Source organism: Doryrhamphus excisus, linkage group LG21, assembly GCF_037039965.1.
Source record: "Doryrhamphus excisus strain RoL-2023G ecotype Guam linkage group LG21, RoL_Dexc_Guam_v1.1, whole genome shotgun sequence".
Classification (NCBI taxonomy): domain Eukaryota; kingdom Metazoa; phylum Chordata; class Actinopteri; order Syngnathiformes; family Syngnathidae; genus Doryrhamphus; species Doryrhamphus excisus.
In genome coordinates this window covers 7,365,642-7,389,906 of record NC_136377.1, presented here as the reverse complement: position 1 = coordinate 7,389,906, position 24,265 = coordinate 7,365,642, and the positions used below count along the sequence as shown (strand labels likewise).

The 24,265-nt window shown below is 39.7% G+C and overlaps 1 protein-coding gene and 1 long non-coding RNA gene across 3 annotated transcripts in view; one reads left to right on the top strand and one right to left on the bottom strand.

Annotated features, from left to right (window-relative positions):
• The window catches only part of gabrg2 (gamma-aminobutyric acid type A receptor subunit gamma2), a 41,949-nt gene extending 34,586 nt beyond the window's left edge, over positions 1-7,363 (top strand). Inside the window, exons 9-10 of one of the 2 annotated variants that reach the window (XM_058087221.2) lie at positions 61-84; positions 3,679-7,363. In XM_058087221.2, coding sequence (XP_057943204.2) covers positions 61-84; positions 3,679-3,957 — 303 coding nt within the window. In that variant the 3' untranslated portion in view covers positions 3,958-7,363. The remainder of the gene's footprint in view (positions 1-60; positions 85-3,678) is intronic. The other variant, XM_058087223.2, reaches the window with a different exon arrangement.
• A 9,856-nt stretch (positions 7,364-17,219) lies between these two features.
• The window catches only part of LOC131137859 (uncharacterized), a 107,136-nt gene continuing 100,090 nt past the window's right edge, over positions 17,220-24,265 (bottom strand). The window contains exon 3 of the long non-coding RNA XR_009131991.2: positions 17,220-17,353. This is a non-coding gene — a long non-coding RNA (uncharacterized LOC131137859). The remainder of the gene's footprint in view (positions 17,354-24,265) is intronic.

The window sequence follows — 24,265 nt, the reverse complement described above, 5'->3', positions numbered from 1 at the left end:
TGTTGCTGTTAATTCTCTTATTCAATACCTCACATTCTTTGTTTCCTGTCCGGACAAAAGCTCCTCCGGCTCTTTTCCTCCAAGGTATAATATTGCCTGTGTCTGACTGCATGCGTCTGCTGCATTTTTTGGCTCTTCTGAGCCCTTAAGCACCTCACTTGCTTTACTGTCTGTTCTACAGCAAAATATGCCTCCTTTCAGTTCCCTGCCTTTTTTTTATTGTACACCTCCTCATTTACTAAACAGGTTTGAGAAAAACAACATTAAAACGGTGTTGTCTGCTGTGCACAGTGCGGAGGCAGCCAGCCAGACATACTCAAGCTTTTTGTTTGGTTTACAATTCAAATAAACATCCCACTGATCCTGAACCCTGTGGAACATAGCAGTCCAGGCCCAGCGTGGAATGGTTCTGGCTCCCTCTGTCCTGTTTCACTCTTATTAACCACAGCGAGCTGCTGCGAAAACTTCCTACCCCCCACCCACCCCCCTTTCTCCCTCGTCCTGCCAGTGAAACTTTACCTCTGTGTTTGTTGGGCTTCTCAACCTGACACTTCCTACAGAGTCAGCAGAGCCTTAACAGACTGAAACAGACAACCCCTGCAGTGTGTTGACTCTAATTAGAGGTGCTTGTAACATGCCAACATCAGGTACGCCTGTAAGACCGAGACAGGAGCGACAACACTGATTCTGACAGACATCATATGGACAATGGTTTTGGATCACACCTCTTAATGATCACACCCGTAAAAGTTCATTTTTCTCAACGATCCAGACTTTGCACCAAAGTAGACCCCTCGTCAGACTCTCGGGATGTTGATAAGCAGTGGCCCTCTTGGATGACCTAGTGTCTCACCTCAGACGGAGGACATCAAATCCCCAAAGTATATTTTACAGCAGTAACCAAACGCTTTTGACACTACCTGCAATTTGAAATCTCTGTTCTGCACAACAAGATGAAGCGACCGGTGTATCAATCTATTTGCCGATCTCATGATTCACCCATTCTCATTTACAGAGGAGGCATCCAAGAGGCAAATTAAATGTCTTTTAAATTAAATGCAACCTGTTGAGGTAACAGTAAACCCTTCATGTAGAATCGTGGCTCTACTCCAATACCCTCTTAGATTATTTTGGTCGCATCGTATAGGAATGTAGACTGATGAATTAATAGATACTTTAATTCCTCCATCCTAAGCAGGACTCAAGAACCTATGATTTAGAGATGCAATGCAAATACGCAATCAGCAGATGTGTCCTTTTTGGTCTAATGGTCCAGCATTCAAAACCTTTGTCCATAAAGTGTACAAACCATAATGGAGCATTTCCATCAACGTAGGATGAAATCATCCAGCCACCATGTTTTCGAGGTTGTCTACTTTTCAGTCAGTTAAAGTTGGCAATGTCACCGTGTTGTTCCTTTTGTTTTGGGTTTTTTTATTTTTTTTTTGTTTCTCGTTTTGCTAACACCACCCCAGCACAGCCCGGCGTGAGCGGGACGCTGCTAATGCTCCTTCTGCTTGAGCTTCCACTCACTGCGCTGCCTCCAGTGCAACCAATCCCCTTTGAGAACTGAGTCATAACCTGCTTCGGCTAAATGCCCTCATTAATTCAACATACTGGCCGCTCATTCGGACATAAAAAGAACATTTGACAAAGTGCTGAAAGCGACACGTATGTTGTTTGGTTGGTTGGGGTTATGTGTCGTTTTCAAAAGGGACAGCGGGTTTGCGCTCAAGTGCTGGGCTAAATGAGGCCGTAGGGAATGAACTGTTAAGTCACGTATTTTAAGCTTGTTTAAGGATGCATGCTAACAGCAGATTATGCTACTATGTTCTAACAACAAGCAACGCTCTTATTTTGCTGTAAGCATGGCCTCATGTAGACATACTGTAAGTACTGTAATTAAGAACCCTATCAGTCCTGGAAATCATTCACAGGTTATAGTGCGTCTTTTGTTTTATCACAACAAAAAGACACAACACATTTTACACGGCACTGATGTCACATTCTTAAAAGTGTGTCAAACTTTTCTTATTTGGAAAGGCAAAGCATCCTGACACTTAACTTTATCAGCAAGGTCAATGATGCTTCCATTGCTGACAAACTGCTAGAATTTAAATTTGCCCCAAAAAAAGAGAAATGGTATATTTCAATACTAATCTTCTTCCTGTTGAATGAATGGTGCTATTTCCTCATATAGGGGCTACAATTAGACATCTAATTGTACATGCAGACTTAATTAGCATAACAAAACAAGAGGCAGGACTGGCACATTGTACATCCCATTGGCAGTCGCTACCAACATGAAATAATACTTGGTTAAACTAATATATATAAATGATAAACGAGCACTGGAAACAAATGTTACCCATCATCCACAATCCTTATATGAGACACGGACACATGTCTCTCTATTCTGTGTTTTAAAGATATAAAAATTGGTAAAAAGAGACAGCTCAGTAGTGCACATAATGGGATATACCTATTCCGTCTACACAGACCGCGATTAAAACCCTCCCCAAAATCTCCAACACTGTTTTATATGCATGCTGTGACCATATAGTAACAGGTACATTCATGGTAACATGTAATACTTGTGGTATTTTGTCCATGTGGCACCTTGAAAAATGACGCATTACCTTGTGGTGTCTGAGGTGAGATGAAGCTAGACGCGTGTTCTGGCTTAGTGTCAATATGTCAGTGATGTAGTACAATCGGTATGTTAATAATAATAATAGTAATAATAATTTTGTAGCTTATTTAATATGCATGCCGCATTGTATGAAAATGGAGTGTTCATGCTTTTTGGAGGTTTTTTCAGACGACTTTATTGGAATATGTACAGTATGTCCCATACAAGCAGTAATGTTTCTGTTTTTTTTTACTTTAAAACCCACAGAAAATAGAAAAAACATGTGTTCATGTCTCGCATAAGGATTGTGAAATTTCAAAAAAGTATAAAAAAATACATAAATAGATTCCAGAGAAACAAAAGCTATAGACAGGTAATATATCAATAATTTAGGTTAAAATGGATGCAGACAGTGCCACATTTACAACTGTAATAATCGCAGAACAGAATCCTATTCACACCATTAATTCTGCGAATGGACGTTGTTTATAATAGATTAAAGCTTGTTAGGTTCCACACTGAATTCTACTGTTTTGGTTAGCATCTGAGCTAGCGATTAGCTGTCCCTTTGCGTATAATAGCGTCATGACCCATCGGGCAGGTATATTAGAGACCGTTTCTATAAAAGGGGAGGCCACTATTTGAGGAAATTTCCAGGTTGAGCTTTAGACTTTTTTTTGCCGAGTCATGGCATAGTCTTGAGGCATCTTGTCGGAGTCTTACAGCAGTTACTTTTAAATAGCTGTTAACCGACATTATATTGTGCTAGAAAATATTAGTCCAAATGATATTGTGTGCAAGTGTGCATTAAAGGTCTCCATGGAGACTGACCCATTGTCACTATTGGCCTTGCTAATTACAAGCACAGAGGGGGTCATTATCGCTCTATTTGTGTGTTCTTGGCATTAAAAGGCTTCATTATGCAAGGGGAAGGTGCTAATTACATTTTGCTGACTAATGGCTCAATATCAAATGAGGTCCCTGTGAAGTGCACACTTGTAAATCGGCGCCGGGTGCTGCAGACTGACTGTGCTTTTTTCAAGCAGACGCCCACGGTGGACATCCGCCCGCGCTCGGCCACGGCCATCCAGATGAACAACGCCACGCACATGCAGGAGCGTGACGAGGAGTACGGCTACGAGTGTCTGGACGGCAAGGACTGCACCAGCTTCTTCTGCTGCTTCGAGGACTGCCGCTCGGGGGCGTGGCGACACGGCCGCTTGCACATCCGCATCGCTAAGATTGACTCGTACGCGCGCATCTTCTTCCCCACCGCATTCGGTCTCTTCAACCTGGTCTACTGGGTGTCCTATCTCTATCTGTAAGAGCGTGCATCCAGCCTTATCACCGGCACGCTCTTTACATTGTGGGATTTGTTGTTGTTTTTTTTTTTTGACTCTTATTATTATTATTATTATTAACATCGTCATTGGATTTATTTGTTTTGGGTGTGACAGACATCGCAAATCTTGTAGCATTACATTTAACCGGCATGAAAAAGATCGATAAAGACTGATTAGAATTATTCCTGTGTGTGTTAATCTTCACTGTGCCAATGCCTCGTTTCTTTGTTTTTTGCACCCTGACAAATAGAAATGACCCGCTGTTTATGTACAGGAGTTTATGTCAAATAGTGTGGAGCACTTTTATTATGGATGGCCGTTTGAGTTGTTTCCTCTATCAATTATGGGGGAATAAATTATTAGAATTTTTTTTTTTTTTAAAGGGGACGGGAGACTCTCTCTGAATGTTCTCAACTCCTAATTCCATTCCAGTGTTGTGTTGAGCAGAATAACGCTGCCCAAGGGAGTTTGGCTGGCATCATGCGACTTATTTAGTTGAGACGGAGTCAATAGCGCCTCTGCTGGTTGCCACCAAGTATTGCACTCCATTTTTTTTTAGCAGTGAATTTATTACACCCATCCCTGAAGGAAAGTCTTCTAATAGCACAACTAAAGTCACATTTTTACATGTAGTCAAAGCTATGACAATGATGATGACTGTACAGACACTGTATATATTTTACTATCACACTGGTTTATATTTATTGCATGCATCTTTCGAGGCCAAAAGAATACATTCTTTATTTTGTTTTTATTTTATTGACTGGGTGTCCTTCAGGGTTTCATTCTTCACTCATTCTTTCTTTATACACAGCTCATCAGGGTAGAGTTTTAGTAGATATCATACATTGTGTTGATGCAAGATGCTACACAAAAAAGGTGCAACATACCATCCATTTTCTCTACCGCTTATCCTCCTTAGGGTGCATGTCCTCCGACATGTAAGAAAGCTGCAGTTCACAGAAGAATTTGTGCTAATCCAACATTCCAAAGCCGATTTCATGCAATTGTGGGAACAAAAATGGCAATGCAACCATCACTTTTATTAGTCATTATGAAGAATTGTGGGTTGATTTTCCCTTGAGGGACCCAGGTTAAATGCTCTGGTGGACCTTTACGGCCCACGTGCTGCAAGTTGCCCACCCAAGATGACAAAAAGTCACATAAAACATACGTTCCATTCAACAACAGATGTACAAGCCTTATCACTGAACATCTCACTTCATGTTTGTTTTTTTCATTTGCTTGGAAAAAAGCACCACATTTGTAAATGTGTATAATGTTATGTATAATAGCTATATAACGCAAAAACATAACCTGAAAAAATACACCCTGAGCATTTTTGATAGATGACATCAATTACAAAAAAAATAACAAAAAGGGAGTTGGGGGTGTAAATCAAATTATTTCTGTACATAAATTATGAAAAAAAGGGTATAAAGATATATATTTTGTAATTTCCGCTGGTTACACTATTTGAAATGACAGTATAATAGACTTATGTAATGGACTGACGTAGAATAATCCAAGGGTGGAAGGTATTTATTGTTTATTTATGCTACTTATTTATTTCATGGAAATAAATTGTACTTTATGTTAAAAAAAATGGAGAGAAAAAATAATGCATTGACTGCATTTTTAAGTCAAAATGTCAATGGAGCTACTTGTGTTTGTTTTTTTTCTCTCTATGTTGTGATCGATGTTCTCACCGAGGCCTGTCCAACTGTTCTATTTGTTCTAATGTGACTTCTCTTTAACGCAGCTTCTCAGTCGTTTTCATAGGAAGAAAAAAAAAAACGAACAAGCACCCAAGAACATTCAAGGACAATGTTGACGCATTTGTCAACCCACACAAGAGAGACTTTTTACGCCACAGCACCTGTACTCTAATACATGTTGTCCTGTACTCTTGCCACATTCGTCTCAGCCTGTTGTTGGTGGGATCACACACTAAAGCAAGGTTTCCCAAACTGAGGGTTGGGACGCAGAAACATGTCATAAATCAATGTTTATAGTTTCACTCATTATGAAGAAGAAGTTATTTTCATCATTCATCAGTCAGGCATCCAATTAACTGGCATTAGTCATGTTTTTCATCAATTTATGGACAGACAGGATGTCTAAAGGTCGGCCATTTGTGGCCCGTGGACACTTCAATGTCAAATTTATCCTAATACAGTAAATGTATGAAAGCAGAGGCAAATCTTCCCATAGGAAACAATGTAAATCCAATTGCAGCTGCCCTTCGCCACTTTATGATTCACTATCACAATTTAACAAAAATATATTCATGAATAAATAATAGTCATAATACATAAACATTGCAAGGAACAAGGCATTCAGAAGACAGTGTTAATAACATGTAGTATCCTACACTGATCACTCTGTGTCAATAACACCAGACTTGATCACTGGAACAACAGGATTTTATTACAAGTTTGAATTATTTCACAACAGACATAATAATCCCTCGTAAAAACACGGGCTACTGTTGCAGCCATATCACATTTACAGCAACACACACAAACAGAAACCTTATTTATGTCTTAAGTGGCTTATTTTCTCCTCCTTATGTCTATTATATTGGGTAATACAAGACTACATGGGTGTTACTTCATGTCTAGAGGGCTCTAATAATGTTAAAAACTGTATTTAGAAGGTTGGAAACAGGTTTATCATGCCAACGATGAAAATATTGTATTTATTCTAGGAAGTGTACTTGGCAAAAATTCAATTAGCACATTCAGAGTAATCGGAGGGATTACTGTAATCAGTTCCAGACACTCAAAGGTATAACCAAATTTTACATTTTACATACAAAACTGATTTACATGCATAAAACAATGAAAAAAATGGATAAAAGATCCAATTCAATAGTGTTTCTGGCATTTGTAACTTTCTTTGGCCCCCATGACGGGTGATTTTGCACTCTTAATGAAACATGCATGGACAGGGAGTCAGCAATGTATAAGGCACTTCGTATATTGTGCGAAAAACTTGGGTGAAAATGTTAAACGAAAACCGAGGAATTATGTATTTTAGCTAATGCGAGTTCCCGGGAAGAAGCTACAATTCTTATTTGGGAAACTCCATGGCCTATATTGTCATTCCTCCCATATATTTACACTACTTTTTATATCAGAAAATGCCAAAAAGAGAAGTACATCATTTTTATTTCTGTGTTTCTTTTTTGGTTCAAATTCCACACAAAAAAAAACCTTACATTAGCTGCAACACAAGGTCTTTCAACCCAGAAAAATGGACGGCTGCATGGGCTACTTTGATATCCTCAAATTGTGCTTATTAAACACGATAAAAGTTATTCAGTGTAAGTCATGTGTCAAACAGTTAAATACAGTATATTTAAATAAAAACAGCATTCATATTAGTTTTGTGTTCTAGTTTCTCAATAATTTTATGTTTAATTTCATTTCTATATGTCATGGACCAATACAAAAATACAAAATGGCTCGTGTGCTGGACTTTGGACATCCACCCTGTAAACAACCCATTCATCATATTCTTCTCAATCAGGATTACTGATTAGGAGACCCACACTTTACACATGTTAAACAAACAGGACCAAATCAAGCATACCGCTATTTTTTTTTACAATTTCTACTATTAATTTTAGTACACACCTATACGTCATAAACATTTTCTACTAATATGTATGTTGTCAAAAAAAAGTGTTACAAAGTTCAATCAGATTCTCCTGCATACAGTATGTTAGTTGTTTGGTATCTATGTTATTCTTCAGTTGTGTGTGCAGACAAAAAATGAATCATAGTTAAAAGGGGGGGGGGGGGGCACGGGGAGGTCTGCATCATATCCAAACATGTACTTTTCATAAGGGAATTGCACATAGCTGTGAAATTTTGCAATAAAATTGTTGCATTGATTATGCGTGTTGAGTTATTGTAATAGAAACGGTTGGTGAGGTGGGTTTATAAACTGAAAAAAAATATTTATGGTCTTACCTTCTGGTGAGCTTGGCTGTATAAATCCTCCATCTTGTTTTGTTAAAGCTGATCCAAAATCACTGGCTTTTCCTCTCTATGGAAGGACTCCAGCGGCAAGCACCATCAGCATGAAGACAGTACTGCAGCACCTCAGCGTATGATGTCTCGCCTGCATTTAAGACATTACACAGGATGTAAAAACAAATGTATCAGGGATTTCTGCTTAAGAATATATTTGAAATAAAAACCCAAAAAAAAACCAAAGTGTATTATGGAAAGCAGGAAGTGAACAAATGTAACAGTTACTGATTGTAAAAGTACCAGATGGAGAGGTAATATTTAATAAGCTTTGCTTCTTCCTACTCCTTTTGGACATGTGGAATTATGGGATGCATTCAATTGCAATCTGATGCATGTTCAAATGAAATTAAACCATTACCATTACCAATATGACCCTTAAAAACAGTACATGCACGTCCACTTTAGAAAAAGTATGCTTACTTAGGGTTTTTAAGCTGTGGCTGCATGCACGGGTGTGTGTGAGTGACATGAAGAAAAGCTCTGTCGTGCTTATGGAGTAGTCAATTGGCACCACCTGGTGGTTTCTTAAGAAAACATCCTTTATCGGCATCATAAAACAAGAAGCTAAAATGCAGCATTTGGGGCCGTATTTGATCTCTTTACATAAAAAGTGATTATGAGAGACCCCAAACAATAGGGGGACCAAACCCCTATTGGCAGGATGGCTGCTGCAGAGGAGCGCCCCACATGACAGCACACTTTGATGGACTCAAGTAGAGTGCAGCTGATGCAAGTGTATTATTAATAATGCATCCTGCCCGTGAATCACTTCTTAGGGCTTTGTTCTCATGCTTTCATCACTCTGTTTGTTTGTGTGTGGATCCACAATACAGGACTTGGACCCTGGGTTTTCAGGACAACAAGTGTCATGTAATGAAAGTAGTCCTGAGAATGATCTGTATGCTCTATTGCATGTGTGTCAGATCAGATCATGTGATTTGTAGCATACTGATCAAGCTGCATGGGTTGCTATGGTAATGATACATTGGTACATACGCTGTCATTGTCATTCTCTTTATATCGTGTAAGTGGAAATAACACGACTGTGGTCGATAACGAGATTTGTATTGCAAAACAATGGCTACTGTCGGCCGTAACAACGCCACTAAGACACTAAGACACCAACAACAGTAACTTCCTGGTTCCCTCACCAAGACACACCCACACCCCCTGGTGCATTCATGGCCACCCGGAACGGTCAGAAACTCTGGAACACAACACGTTAACAGGAACACATCGGGGTCGCTACAGTATTATGAACGAGACAACACTAGTACTTTGATGGTATTTTTACCGAAGTACTAAATTTACATTCCTTTTCACAAGAAATTATGCGAGCCCAAACACGCACGCGCACGCGACACTCACTCTCGCTTGTTTTCCCCACAGCTCGACGTTAAAGTCACTTAAATACAAACATGAACAACACTTTTCCCCCTCTCTCCCGTTGTTAGACACAAGGTTGAACACTGGAATACAAACATTGACACGATAAAATTTATAAAATTATAAATTAAACCAATAATGAATCATTGTAAAAGGCAATTAAGGTGTTTTTACTCAATTGTTTGTCTCCTACGGGGTTATGTGTTTTTCTTACATGCAAATTATATGCAAATTAGATGATGACGGCAGCCAATAGCTACTTTTCTTACTGAAAAGTATAAGAAATACACTACTATCAAATGTTTAATGTATTTGAATCCTCAATGAACAGCTACAAAAAGTATATTATAAAATATTCTTATATTATAAAATATGCTCTCAGAGACGATTCGTTCATGACCGACACACCAACACTAAGTTTGTCAGTCTACCATAATTTACAATGGAGATATGTGGCTCCTCTTATTATCCAATTGAATTGATGTTAAAAGGACCAGCTGCCAGTGGGGATATATTTTAGACATTTTTGCTTTATTTTCTATTTTTTTTGTAAACACTTGAGTTGTGCCTTGTGTCACTGCCCACTCAGGCAGTGAAGGGATCTAATAGGACGCACAACAGAGGTCAAAAGGTGAAAACACAAAATGAATCAGAACAAACAGACCATAACAGACACAGCATCTCAATAGGATTCAGGTCAGGACTTTGACGATGCCGTTTTGTTTTTCTTCAGCCAATCAGAGGTGGACTTGCTGGTGTGTTTTGGATCATTGTCCTGCTGCAGAACCCAAATTGGTTTCAGCTTGAGGTCACCAACAGATGGCCGGATATTCTCCTTCAGGATTTTTTGGAGTAGACAGCCGATGTCATGGTTCCATTTCCACAGCAGGTATTCCAGTTCCTGATACAGGTAAACAGCCCCAGACCATCACACTACTACCACCATGTTTTACTGCTGGATTGATGTTCTTCTATTTTTTTTCTTGGAATGCTGTTTATCCCTAATGTCTTTCTTATGGTGGAGTCATGATCACTGACCTTAACTGAGACAAGTGAGGCCTACAGTTCTTTGGTTGTTGTTGTGGGGTCTTTTGTGACCTGTTGGCTGAGTCATCGCTGCACTCTTTGGGTCATTTTGGTTGGCCAGCCAGTCCCGGAAGGTTCGGCATCTGTGGATCATGGCTCTCACTGTGGTTGGCTGGAGTCCCAAAGCCTAAAAAAATGGCTTTATAACCTTTTCCAGACTGATAGATCTCAATTAATCTCAACAGCACACACAACACTTCAAAGTTACATGAAACTAGTAAGTTCATTTACTTTCAGTTAAGGTAGGGCTACAACAAAGCAGAGCCATGTTGGTTTCAGGTGGGTCCATGGCCATCATTACATCTGAATGAGATGCTAACGATGGTGATACCACCCAAACAATACCACAAAAGAGAATAAATAGCAAGCTCTCAGACTAGAGCTGTCCTATCTAGTCTGACTGTTGTGCGTCCCAATTAGTTTTCGAGCATTAACCGTTGTATAATGACCTGGATGAATGCGGAATGGTGTGATTGGCATCATTTGCCATTGAAGTTGTCATAATTGTGAGCTTATTTTTACACTTGTGTGTGCGTTGTGTTCTGATGGCGACAATTTGAAAATGTGCTAATAATAACTGGACAAATTGAATATACCTGGACTGGAATGTACACTTTATTACATAATGCACCATAAAGCCACATTAGCCACGCCAGCTAAAGATAAAATTATAAAAAATCTACATAGATCAAGTTTAAAGTACACACCCTTGCTTCCTGTACATTGCAGCCTGACCACTAATAAACATGACAAAATGTCACATAGTGAAGTTACCACCTTAATGCTTCATTAACCGAGCGTTCAAATGTCAACTGTAATGAAATTTGACCTTTCTGACTAAGCAGTGACGGCTGGTGGGCGTGGCAACGACCGTGCATGGGTATTTTCCAAGCATGCGTTTCCCTGCATCATGATGATCCACGCCAGGTCGTACTCCACGACTCTTCCTTCAGTCAAAGACGCCAAATAAACACGCATTGATTCATTAAGATTAACTGGCACGAAACTGCGATGGTCAATCAGTGCAGGCAGATGATGAATAGGATGCTGATTGCACAGGGACCACTGGCCATGTATACACAGCACACTTCAGAGTCACATTAGCAACCGTCCTCGGGGACGGTAATCCTCTCAGCAGCTAACATTATGGGATTGTTACTTAGCCGGCAATGTCTAAAAGCCCGTCTCATGAGAATATATGAAACATAATGACATTTCTTTAGTCATAACCACTATTAGCAGTGGTGTCCAAACTGCAGCCTATGGACCATTTGCAGTCTGCAGCTTGGTTTTTTATTGGAAAAAAACATTGAAAAAGAGCAAGTACAGTAAGACGTAAGTGATTTCCATAAAGCAGGATTCAATGTTAATATTTTCATAGCAGGCGCATAGAACATCTATTTCTTATCTTCTAAACACAGATTTTATCATAATTAGAGCCCTCTAGAGATGAAACAACACCCCTATAGTCAGTCTGTTGAAGTCATTTGCTATTTTTAATTCCAAATCTCATCAAGAGCCTCCATTTGTCTTACTTATTTATTTCTACTTTTTCAAGGTTCTTTTGCCACTGGTTGGTGGCAGTTACCCACAATTCACTACATTGTACAGTAAGTACAGTAAGATGTAAGTGATTTCCATAATGTAGGATTCAATGTTAATAAATATTTTCATAGCGAGAGCATAGAAAATCTATTTCATACCTTCTAAACACGGATTTTACCATAATTAGAGCCTGCTCGACATGAAACAACACCCCTATAGTCATAGTTTGTTGAAGTCATAATTCCAAATGACATCAAGAGCCTCCATTTGTCTTAGTTATTTATTTCTACAACAATATAAAACCAACTATATCATAAACACTAATTTCATTCTTACTTTAAAGTCCAGGTTCCCACTTTTTCAAGGTTCTTTTGCCACTGGTTGGTGGCAGTTACCCACAATTCACTACATTGGGGCATAGTTGGAGTAGAGTAAATACAACAAGCATATTGTGAGTTGTGGGCATGTTGATCCACTTCCTTTCAGTATGTGATCCTCGGGAGAAAAAGTTTGGACACCCCTGGTGTAACGCTTGTTGGCTACTGCATCCCATATTAACGGAGAAAAAGGTATTTTAAGGTTATGGTGCTTTCAAGGAAGCCCCCAGGTGTTGGCATCGACACGGTGACGTAGTGAACAACACTTTATCACAGATGACTGGCCGGCTAGCTTTGACCAATTTCAAATAGCGTTTGATTTACGCTAGCTTGTCACAGCAGCAGTAGCAGGTGCGTGGTTCAAACACAGTTGACTAAATTAAGGACGATTCTTCTGATCTATTTATTGTGACTAGTATGTGTACAATCAGCCGTTGTAGTGTTTTTCCATAGCAGATCTGAAGGGACAATAACATATGCTAGACATGACCGATTCTGGTATTAAAACAATCCAAACGTCGCACAATAGAAGGATAGAAGTCATTTAAAGTCATTAAAAAGGACGTAAAAAACACATATAGCAGTTTTTATGCCCCCTTGGCAGAACTGTCAGATGTCATTTATGCTTTGTTACACTTTGCAAAGACTGTTCGCCATGAGGAAGGAAACTCAAAGTTAAGTGTACGACCCCTGAGGGAATCTCGACCCTGCATCAACTACATTGTATTAGCATGCAGGCCACAGAAAAAACCGTAGGTGAGAAAAAAAAGACTTAAATCTGTAATGGCTCTTACAGATTTAGTCACAGTGAAATTAGCAGCTGCTTTGTGTAATTCCACAGAACAAAGTCTAGCAAATGCGTGATAATACCGCACTGACCCAAATATAAGACGACATTTTGGTTTGCATGTGTTGCTTTGACGCTTTTAAGCAACATTATCTGGACAAACTCATCACTCGTCAATCCAACAGCTGGGACTTGAAGATTCTCCAGACATATTTGACCACGGAGCTGTTCCACACATTTCATTCATCTGTAAAGCTCTGAGGAGGTTTCAACGCTGACAACGGGACGTGTTGAATCATTTTAAAAACTAGTAGAATGTCATCATTATCAATGCAAGCCAAGCAGTGATTTAGTCACATGGGTAATTGATTGGTACATTGTCTATAGAACTATTATACATGATGGTACATGTCGCTAACTTCATAAAGTTTTCTTCATTCAAAATTGCACCCGTCTTTCACAATACAAAAAAATACAATACCCAAACATACTTCATCATAATAACAACCGAAATCAACGCCAAGCTAAAAGTCAACTCTGAATCCATGACATCATTTTCTGTCCTCCAACATGTTTTATTTCATATCTAGATGGCTTGAATAGTGTTTAAAAAATGTATTTAGAAAGTTTTATATACTAATTCGCTACCAAAGATGTATTTATACGTATTTTACGAGTGATGATGCAAGTACACAATAGAGGAGATCATGTTCAGTGCGGTTTTCAAGCCATAAAAATGTGGCAGAAGTGCATTTTATAAGCGCTCCGCATGCATTTTTCCTATGTTATAAGTAGCGCCACAGCAACCAGGAAGTCAAAAAGCATGGAGGTGAAGTATTGAAGGGATATTTTGACATGCAAAATTCCCTTATCACGATCCAATCTTGCACCAATTAATTGTGATAAGAAGTTATAATACGGAATTAGTCAACGACTCAACAATGAGAAAAATGTTTACATCACTCATATGGAAAGAAGAAAAACTATTTGGAGATACTTGGTTTTGTCAATCGGAAAAAAAAACAGTAAGCAGAACAACAAGTAGAGCCGAGTAGATACTATGGAATTCATTCATTCATTTTCTACCGCTTATCCTCACGAGGGTCACAGGGGTGCTGGAGCCTATCCCAGCTGTCTTCGGGCAAGAGGCGGGGTACACCCTGGACTGGTCGCCAGCCAATCACAGAGCACATATAGACAAACAACCATTCACACTCACATTCATACCTATGGACAATTTGGAGTCACCAATTAACCTAGCATGTTTTTGGAATGTGGGAGGAAACCGGAGTACCCGGAGAAAACCCACGCATGCACGGGTGGAACATGCAAACTCCACACAGAGATGTGTGAGGGTGGAATTTAACTCCGGTCTATTAGCTTTGAGGTCTGCGCGCTAACCACTAGTCCACCGTGCAGCCCCTATGGAATGCATTTGCAAGAAATGTAATAAAGAAATGAAAAAAAATATGTTAATTTTGTAATATAAAGAAAAATACAACTCAATGTTTCATTTGGAGAGCGCCACCCCCAGGGTCCATGAAGGACGGACTCATAAGAAAATAATAAATAGACTGTGGTTGTCCTTTTGACCGCCTGACTATTAAACAAATACATCAATATTTGACTGTCGTGAATTGATCATTTCTCCCACATGCTACCCGGACATGTTAACATGGCGGGGGTGTTAGAGCGGGAGCACATCTCTACTTCCACATCACACATTTCTCTTGACACTCGCTCCCTCTTTTTTTTTCTTCTTTCCACATGAGCGCCCCGGCCCGCTGTCTCCCTGAGGTGAGTCCAGCAGCATCAGACATGTCTCATTGGAAAAGTGGATCCTCACTTTCCACCCTGAGGGGGCTGAAGGCCCGATGCTTGGCTGTCCGCCCCCCCCCCCCATTGGGTCTTAATGACTCACCCAATTACATAGAATGTATTTATTGATTTTATTAGAGTTAGGTAAGTACGGTAAGGATGTTGGTGGCAACCATCTGTCCTTCCGAAACATGAAGTAACATTTATGTATCCCACCTCTAAGGACATCATTAATGAGTGGATGGCTTCCTCTACCATGTGGCTTTACAGTGTATTGGTTTCTTCTCAGTAGACTGATCCTAAACCAACTCCTGAGGCATAAAGTTCACATGCAGCACGCTTACATGTCTCCAACACAGCAGCACTTCTACTCTAATGAGCTTCACGCATGGTTGAGCCTCCTTGTACCTTTTCCAAGCAGCCTGAGCGGTAAAAAAATATATTTTTAAATCCTGATACTTGACGAGAGGAAATCCAACAACTCAGACTATTTCGACTGTTGTGGGGCTTTTTTATGGTTTGTGGTAAAGAAAAGTCATAACATTGTGAGAATAATGAATTATACACATCCATTCATCCATTTTATATGCTGCTTCTCTTCAATATGGTCGTGTGCAATCATAATATACAAAAAAAACACAAAAGTACTTACCACTAATATTATAGGACAAAATATGTCATAATCTTATGAAAACAATGTCAACGTTCAAGAATATTATTCACATTTTCAAATATTAAGTTCAACCAAGTGGTATTAAAGAAAAATCAGCGGAGGTCTTAATGTAACTGTATACAATACAGTAAGGTAAAGTAAAGTAAACTGTCCATCACTCAAATCATTCACAGGCACTGTTCAAGCACTGAAACGCTGACGAATCGAAAAAATATATAATAATAACTGAGTGATGTTTATGTGTCACATTGACATTAGCTGTCCTTGGCTATGCCTGTGGGTAACTAGCAACTCGTAACCCAAATTGAAAGCAAAAAATCAGACGGGAGACTACATGCATCCAAAAATACACTCGTATTCCAATGTACGACTGTATAAATGACAATAAAAAAATACCCGCAGTGCAGATTTCAACTGCATTTTCCAAGTTAATCCAACTCATGGGCTCTAACAACAGCGCCACCATGTGTTGTATTTATGGGGAAACCAACACCACAAACAACACAGGTACTGTTTATGTGATTTGGCATATTTTCACCTTTTTGTGTGCACTTCAGGTTCAGGAGTGGAAGAGTGAGCTTACACGACAAATGTGAATTTGTTAGACGTTAGATGTTAAATGTCGTTGGATGCTATAGGCATTTCCCCTAAATGACAAGTCGGAGTATAAATCACACCCCCTGACCTTTTGTCAGGGGGTTACCTTTTGTTAAGAATATAATGATATCCATTCGGTTGGGAAATACATTTGCAGCGTCTTCAGGTATCAGTTGGCCTTTAAGAGAATGACCACAGACTTGGACATTGATTGATGAAATCCTGCTGAATGCTAATGTGACTTTAATCAGATTTGTCTCGATTCCTTCTCGCCATGGCCAACATCAAAAGGCACCATCTTCAGCTCAGACACCAGGAAAACAAGAAGGAATGATTCCAATCATCATTCAAGATGGGAAATTAAGGAATACTAACATTGTTATACCAAATTGTATGAAAAATGATACATAAATTATGCATATGATATTTAAAATGCAACTACTGTCTGGTGGAGACATTAAAATAGAATACTACATCAAGACGTTGCCTACAGCCACCTACTTATGTGCTTATGTAGACCATTGGAGACTTGGTGATTAATTAAACAGCATCAATTGAAGCGTATCATAATCATAATTGGGTTGATTTTTTTCACATAAAATGCAGTTGAAATCTGCACTGCAGGTACTTTTTATTGTCATTTATACAGTCGTACATTAGAATACGAGTGTTTTTTTTTTGGATGTAAGTAGTGTCCCGTCTGATTTTTTTGCTTTCAATTTGGGTTACGAGTTGCTAGTTACCCACAGGCATAGCCAAGGACAGCTATTAGGGGGCTTGTGTCAATGTGACACATAAACATCACTCAGTGAGTGAGCTCATTCAAGTTATTATTATTTATTCTTTTCGATTCATTGAACAGTGTGTGAATGATTTGAGTGATGAACAGTTTACTTTACTTTACCTGACTGTATTGTATACCATCACATTAAGACCTCCGCTGGTTGCAGTCAATACCATTGTGATACCATTCTGCTTTCCAATTGGCTGGCGACCAGTCCCAGTCCAGGGGGTACTCCACCTCTGACCCCAAGTCAGCTGCGAGAGGCTCCAGCTCACCCGGACTCTAATGGGAACAAACAATATAGAAAAAAGGATGGATGAATGCTTCAGGATAGAACACAGGCCAAATGATGACATAAATAAAAGAATGAATTAGTGGTGAATAAATAAATCTATAACCACTTGCATACTGTCCATCCATAAATGGTAGCGATTAGGGAACATTGTCGGAACACGAGCATGACAATGAAAGAGCAAAAAGGGGAGACAACGACGCCTAAGCCAAAAATAAAGTTTGATGAAAATGGAACGAGCCAGCTGTTAAAGCGTGTTTTGTCATGCACGAAGCGCAAAAGCATTAGACTTCAGCTCGTATTTGCATTGCTTGAAACAAGTCAAATGAATATTACATCCCCACATTACATAAGAGGAGGACAACGTAATCCCGTGGCAATGGATGGGGAGAATGTCGACTGGGTGTGCTTTGCTTGCTTTTCATGCCAATTCCTGATTTCCCATTCAAACTGCAAGACTCGCTAGTCACACTCAGGTATAGATTGACACATGATACATTTTAATATGCCTTTTTCTCATGTGGGCCTAACCTTAACACAAATACATTGTACTTTTATAAAACATAATTCTATAATTTATACCCTTAGAAGGCTCTCATTGTGCAGTATTGGAAAGCTGGAGGTCATCGTTCATTTTAAAGGAGTACTCATTGCCTCCCTGCTGGGAAGAACATAGAATGGAACCTCCAAATTTGAACACAAATTCAATAATTTGTCCAATAGAAAATAATGGAACATAATGGAAAGTCGGGCTGCACGGTGAACTAGTGGTTAGCATGCAGACCTCACGGCTAGGAGACCAGGGTTCAATTCCACCCTCGGCCATCTCTGTGCGGACATTGCATGTTCCACCCGTGCATGCGTGGGTTTTCTCCGGGTACTCCGGTTTCCTCCCACATTCCAAAAACATGCTAGGTTAATTAGCGACTCCAAATTGTCCATAGGTATGAATGTGAGTGTGAATGGTTGTTTGTCTATATGTGCCCTGTGATTGTCTGGCCACCAGTCCAGGGTGTACCTCGCCTCTCGCCCGAAGACAGCTGGGATAGGCTCCAGCATACCCCAAGGCTGAATGTTGATAGTAATAATGCTCTGTCTTTATAAATAATACACACACACTCATACACACAGTGGAACCTTGGTTTTCATCAATAATTTGTTCCAAAACCAAAACATATGAAAAAAGAGGCAATTTTTCTCACAGGAAATAATGACAATTTCTATTACAGCAATCTCAGTTAATTGGTTTCAGACTTTCAGACCATGATAAGGGAATGTCTGCAAAATAGGATTATTATTTTTTTAATAATTAGAATATTTTTGTAGTTGGAACATTGGACTTTACTCTCTGTAGTATTTTGTGAGTACTGTATTTACGGCTTGTTTTTTTTCCTTTTGTAGTTTTGTGAGGATTTGCCCGGTGCTTTTGTTGTACTGTATCAAGTAATGGTAATGGTAATGGTTTTATTTCGTTTGAACATGCATCAGATTACAATTGAATGCATCACATAATCAGTTCACAGTTCCACATGTCCAAAAGGAGTAGGAAGAAGCAAAGCTTATTAAATCCTACCCCTCCATCTGGTACTTTTACAATCAGTAACTGTTACATTTGTTCACTTCCTGCTTTCCTAATATAGTTTAAGGGGTTTTTTTTGGTTTTGTTTTTTTTTTCGAGGTATGAGGTGATATGACCATACAATGACATAATGGGTACCATAGTAACTTTCAATATAGTGATATATATATATATATATATAGCACATCATGACTGGCGAGAGATAGAAGCATATCTTCATTGGCTTTTAGGGTCGTAGTAATGACTTTCTTCAGTAGCATTGTGACTGGAACATTCCATTTTTTTATGACTTGTACAAAAAAAAAAGTCTGTGAAGCTTGTTAATTAACAGACAGTCACACACCACCTGCCATGGCCTCAAGCTAAAAGCAAGGAGCACGGACTACTGCTGCTGTTCACTGAGCTGTCAGGTGCTTTACTTTATCCAACAGATGTGTGTGTGTGCTCAGCTGTTTGTGTTGTAATTCACAGCAGGAGGAAAAAACCAAAGCTAAAGAACAAGTCACAATCTGGCCTTCCTCGTCACCCATTTCCTCTACTGCATTCCCCGGGCTTGGACAAGGATCCCATGCTGGATCTACGAATAGTTTATGTCCATTCTGTTCCCCCTACTGATATGACTGAGGCTGCCTCACATTTAACATACCAGAAACGTCCATTGATTTTTCTTTCGACCAAAACTGAATTATTGACAAGAGACATGTACCAGTTGCACTAAGAGCAAAGCAACAACACGCTACATTACACCGGCCTTAAGACTCACCCCTTTCAAGAATAAACATGCTAGCGTACATGGCCAGAGTGGTGCTATCATGGTTCGATGGCTTCAGAGGAATGGTTCAAGCCTCCTTCAAGAATCATGGGATGTCTGAGCGCTATTCAGCTGCTAAATATGGTCCGTGAATGGCATCAGACCGCCCCACGACTGTTGACAGTGAAAAAACAAATAATATTTTTGCAAACATGAAACGCAACACAGCCTGTCATAGCGAGGATCTTTGTAGTTTTTGTAGTCGGCAAACAAAACAGAAGACGACAGATCTTTGAGTGGATTTCGTACTAGGTCATACAGCGGAGCACTCCTGTCATTTTGGAGGATCTTTGACTAGGTTTGGGAAGTGGATCTTGGAAGTTCTCCTGTCATATAAATAATCTTTAACTAGTATTTAGAAGTATATCCTCAGGGCTCGACAATAACGATGAATAACGATGTACCGATGGCCCGGGGCAAGTTAAAACAAAATTCGGGCAAGTAAATCCAATCAGTGATATTCCTGTCGGGCAAGTGCACTTTGGAATGCCATACTGCCAAGAGTTTTTTTTTAAAGCGGTTCTTGTTGGGTGTTGGTAAAACACGGACTGCGTAATTCCGGTGGTAATTTGCAAACCAATTCTTGAAAATCTTGAAATGGACCAATCAGAATCGTTTATTTAGACCGCGGTCCATAGTCCACAGTCTGTGTTTTACCCACACCCGTTCGCAATCAACCAATCAGCGATGGTTTGACTAGGAAAACATCTATCATGGCGTCCCTGCCAACATGGTCTAATTCTTCAACAACTTGTGAAGGAAAACAGCAAAAAGTGATGAACCAGTGCCTCCTAAACAAGTATTTTATTAGCGGCAGCAAATCAAAGGATGGCACAGGTGAGTGGATCACATGGCTGTGACAATTTGAAGTGGTCACAATGAAACACCAGCGATTAAATCCAATACCAAGTGCTGATTTTGCACAAGCTACAAAATCTAGCGGTTCCATTTCTCTGTGTATTTTTCTCACCTTTGATTCACAAATTATTGTTTGACCATTGAGCATTTTTTTCTGGATTAAAAACACTTTACTAGTACACAAATGTGTCTATTCAATAATGTTTCATTGTGGTGCACAACTTATAAATATCACTGCTTACTACGACTACCATGTGTAAGGTATGTATGTAGTAAATTAGATTATCACATACTACAGTATTAATTGGCCCTGTACCCTAGAAACCGCCCATGAATGATACGGGAAAAGGCCGAAATGATACTGTGTCAAAGCCCAGGGCAGTGATACTGATAAAATATAGAGTTTAACCATGTCCAGTATCAGCCCCCGTAGCTGTCCACTCAGAGCACGCTGCTCTGGTATCGTGCCCGTGAAACAACCAATCAGAGAACAGCGCACGAGCGTGAACACACAGCGTTTGTTTTGCTGCCCAAACTTGATTAATGGAACTTTAATTGTCAGACATTGATAAGATAAGACTGTTGATAAAATATTATTGTTGAAATATTTTTGCAATTATTGTGTTTACACTGTTTAGATAAAATATATCTAATAAACTGAACATTTTCTGGAAACAAAATGGTCTTTTGATTAAATAGTACGTGATAATAAGCTCATGATTAAATAGTATGTGATAAGTATCACATACCATATCACAGACCTTCGGTCTCGGGCTGATACTGACACTTGGGGGCATGATACCTGGCCTGATACCAGACAAACCATGTGATAACCTATAATGATATCATTATGGCAGTCTTTTCATTTTACATGGCGCAAGTTCGGGCAAGTAGTTCTCCCCAATGGGCAAGTAATTTTTTTTTTTAATATAGAGCCCTGATCCTAAAAGCAGCAAAGCACTACTTATCACATAGGACATCTTTGTCGCATTATTGCAGTAGTTATTGAAACAACAGGAGAGCTGTTGTTTCCTAACCATTGGACAAATGGCCAGTGATTTATGAGCAATTAGCAGTTCCATTTTTGTTAACGGCCAGCATATTTCTTGACCAGTCTTGCTGGAACTTTGCCGAATTGAGTTTGTCAGTCCCTGAAGGTTGTGTACCAATTTTGGTGTTGATTGACACAAACGTCTTGCCTCCTGAACATTTTCATTCAACAGCCCGTTTCCAGATAAAGTGGATGTTTTGTCAGAATAAAGTAGCCAAATGTGAGGTTTTAAGGTATTCATTTTGTCAGGTTTAAAAGGGTTTTAGATGGATTGCTCCCAGAGAGAAATAAGACAAGTGTACATGTAGTAAATGTTACTGACGGATCGTATCGCAAGTCAAAGTAAACTTTTATAACGTCATAAAGTTTAACTGATGGATGGCTTTGTGGTTCTTTGATTCGTTTTCAGAAGGTAAGTGATTACGTTGTCTGTCAAAGGACTCTTTTTTTTGTGGTTTTAAGAGTTGGAGGGGGATGGGGGCGCTGCTGGAAACCCATTAAAAGATCCTTTATTAGAGAGTGGGACAACTTATCCTTATTGATCCTAAGCTGCAGTAAGATCAGCAACCGTGACCTCATCTTATCTTCCCACAGCAGACCCATTACGATTACAAACAAACTAACCAATATATAGCAATTCCACATGTACTCCATAGTTATTCAACTGTCGGCTCGAGGGCCAAATATGGACTTACAAGTTAGGAGCAGATTCCTAAAAACAGCACAGCATCAGGAATTTAGTCCAAAACTTAAGAGAGATTAGCATTTTTGTAGCAGCAAACTATTGTCATGTAAAGGATCTTTGACTAGGACACTGATCGGTATCGGCAGATGGTATCGATATCAGCTGATACTTAAACGCTGATCCCCTCTACCGATCAGCTCTTCCCTCGCTGCAGCATTCAGAACAACCATATCTGCTGTCTTAGGGACTTCCTGTCTTTGTGATATAGGTTTTGCACCCTTCAAAACTCGACTATGGCGCTTTGAAAAGTTTTAGATTGATGTGGCATTTGGGGGTGAACACTTTGGGGATGACTACCGCCTCAGTATGGATTCGGGAGCATGCAGACACTATGTAGTACTTTCCGTGCAGGAGGAACTTTTGTTGTGTGCAGGGCTGCGTTGGACTCTGGATGGCGAGTGGTGAACGTGCCCTCTCCGTTAGTGTCTGCACTTCCCCAGTTCGACTGTCCAATGAGTGAAAAGTGATCGTTATCTACACTGAGTTCAACAGTGATGCCAAGCTGACGGACGACTTCCGCACGTGCTGTTCAGAAGGCAGCGGATGCTACTGGAGGGGCCCCAACAGAAGCAGCCAAACATGCTTTTCATTCAGGTTTTCTGTTAATGTGAGAATACTACAAATATATGCAGTGTGAGATGTTACAAAACTGAGTAGCTCTTGGTCACTTTCATTTTGTAAAAGTAGCTCTCATAAGAAAAAACCTTGGTGACCTCCTAATATAGCCCCTATATATGTGATTGATATCGGTATCGGCAGAATAAAACCGTGATCGGAACATCCCTCGTCCTGATCTATCATACCACAGAGCTGACGCCAACAACTGCACATTCATTTTCAGTCCCTACCAAAACCTTTCTTTAACTAATTAGCTTGGACTAATAAACGCATGGAAGACGCTATGATTTCTTCCAGACATTGTCTCTTATATTTAATGAGATAATTCCCAAAGCTGCAGAAATACACGACTTCTATGAGGCCAATTAAGCTACACATACTGTCAACATCAACTAGAAGTATTTTGGAAAAAATGGCCAACATGTATGTGTAATTTAAATGAGCAACGGAATAAGAAAAAGAGGATGTACGTATGGAGAAGGTGATGCTGCTATATAAAGTTTCCCAAAGTTCTTCGGTTTGGTTGTCAGGGTGTCAGGTACAAGTTCTTTGTACTTTTCAATGCCTACTGACTGACAGATGGAAAGAGTGAGAGATGGATCATCAGTGACTGAAGTGAGAGTTAGCTATGAAACTTGTAAACGCTGGATGGGGAAAAAAAAAAAAAAGAACATGCTATCATGGACATCTCTGCCACTGGTGTCAGGGGATACCAGTCTCTGACATCGCTGCTGCCAATTACAGAGGCCTAAGCAGAAAAGGAATAGTGTCATGCTCCCCGATGCTAATGAAAAGTCTAATTATTTCAGACAGCATTGGCTTTGACACTTCGGAAATCTGAGGGGATCGGCTGCTTGAGAAGAAATCAGTCCCAGTGGGCCGATTGGGATAAGGTGGTTCTGGAAGGAAACACAGATGGACGAAGAAGAGGATTGAAACAAAGCATGGGCTGGAGGAAAGCCAAGAATGGCCTCCTGACACGACAAACTCAATGCAATTTATTAACACACACCCTCACACACACACACACACACACACACACACACACACACACCTCCACAGGGAGATGTCATACCTTCACCTCCGCTCTTGCAGCTTTCTGAAGGTTTAATAGCAAAGATGAATTAAACCACTGCATGCTACATCTCCACAGAATGGAGGAACGGTGACTTCTAGCCAACAACCAACCAGAATTGAACCATCAACCACTACCCCTTAAATACTGTATCCATAGCCATGT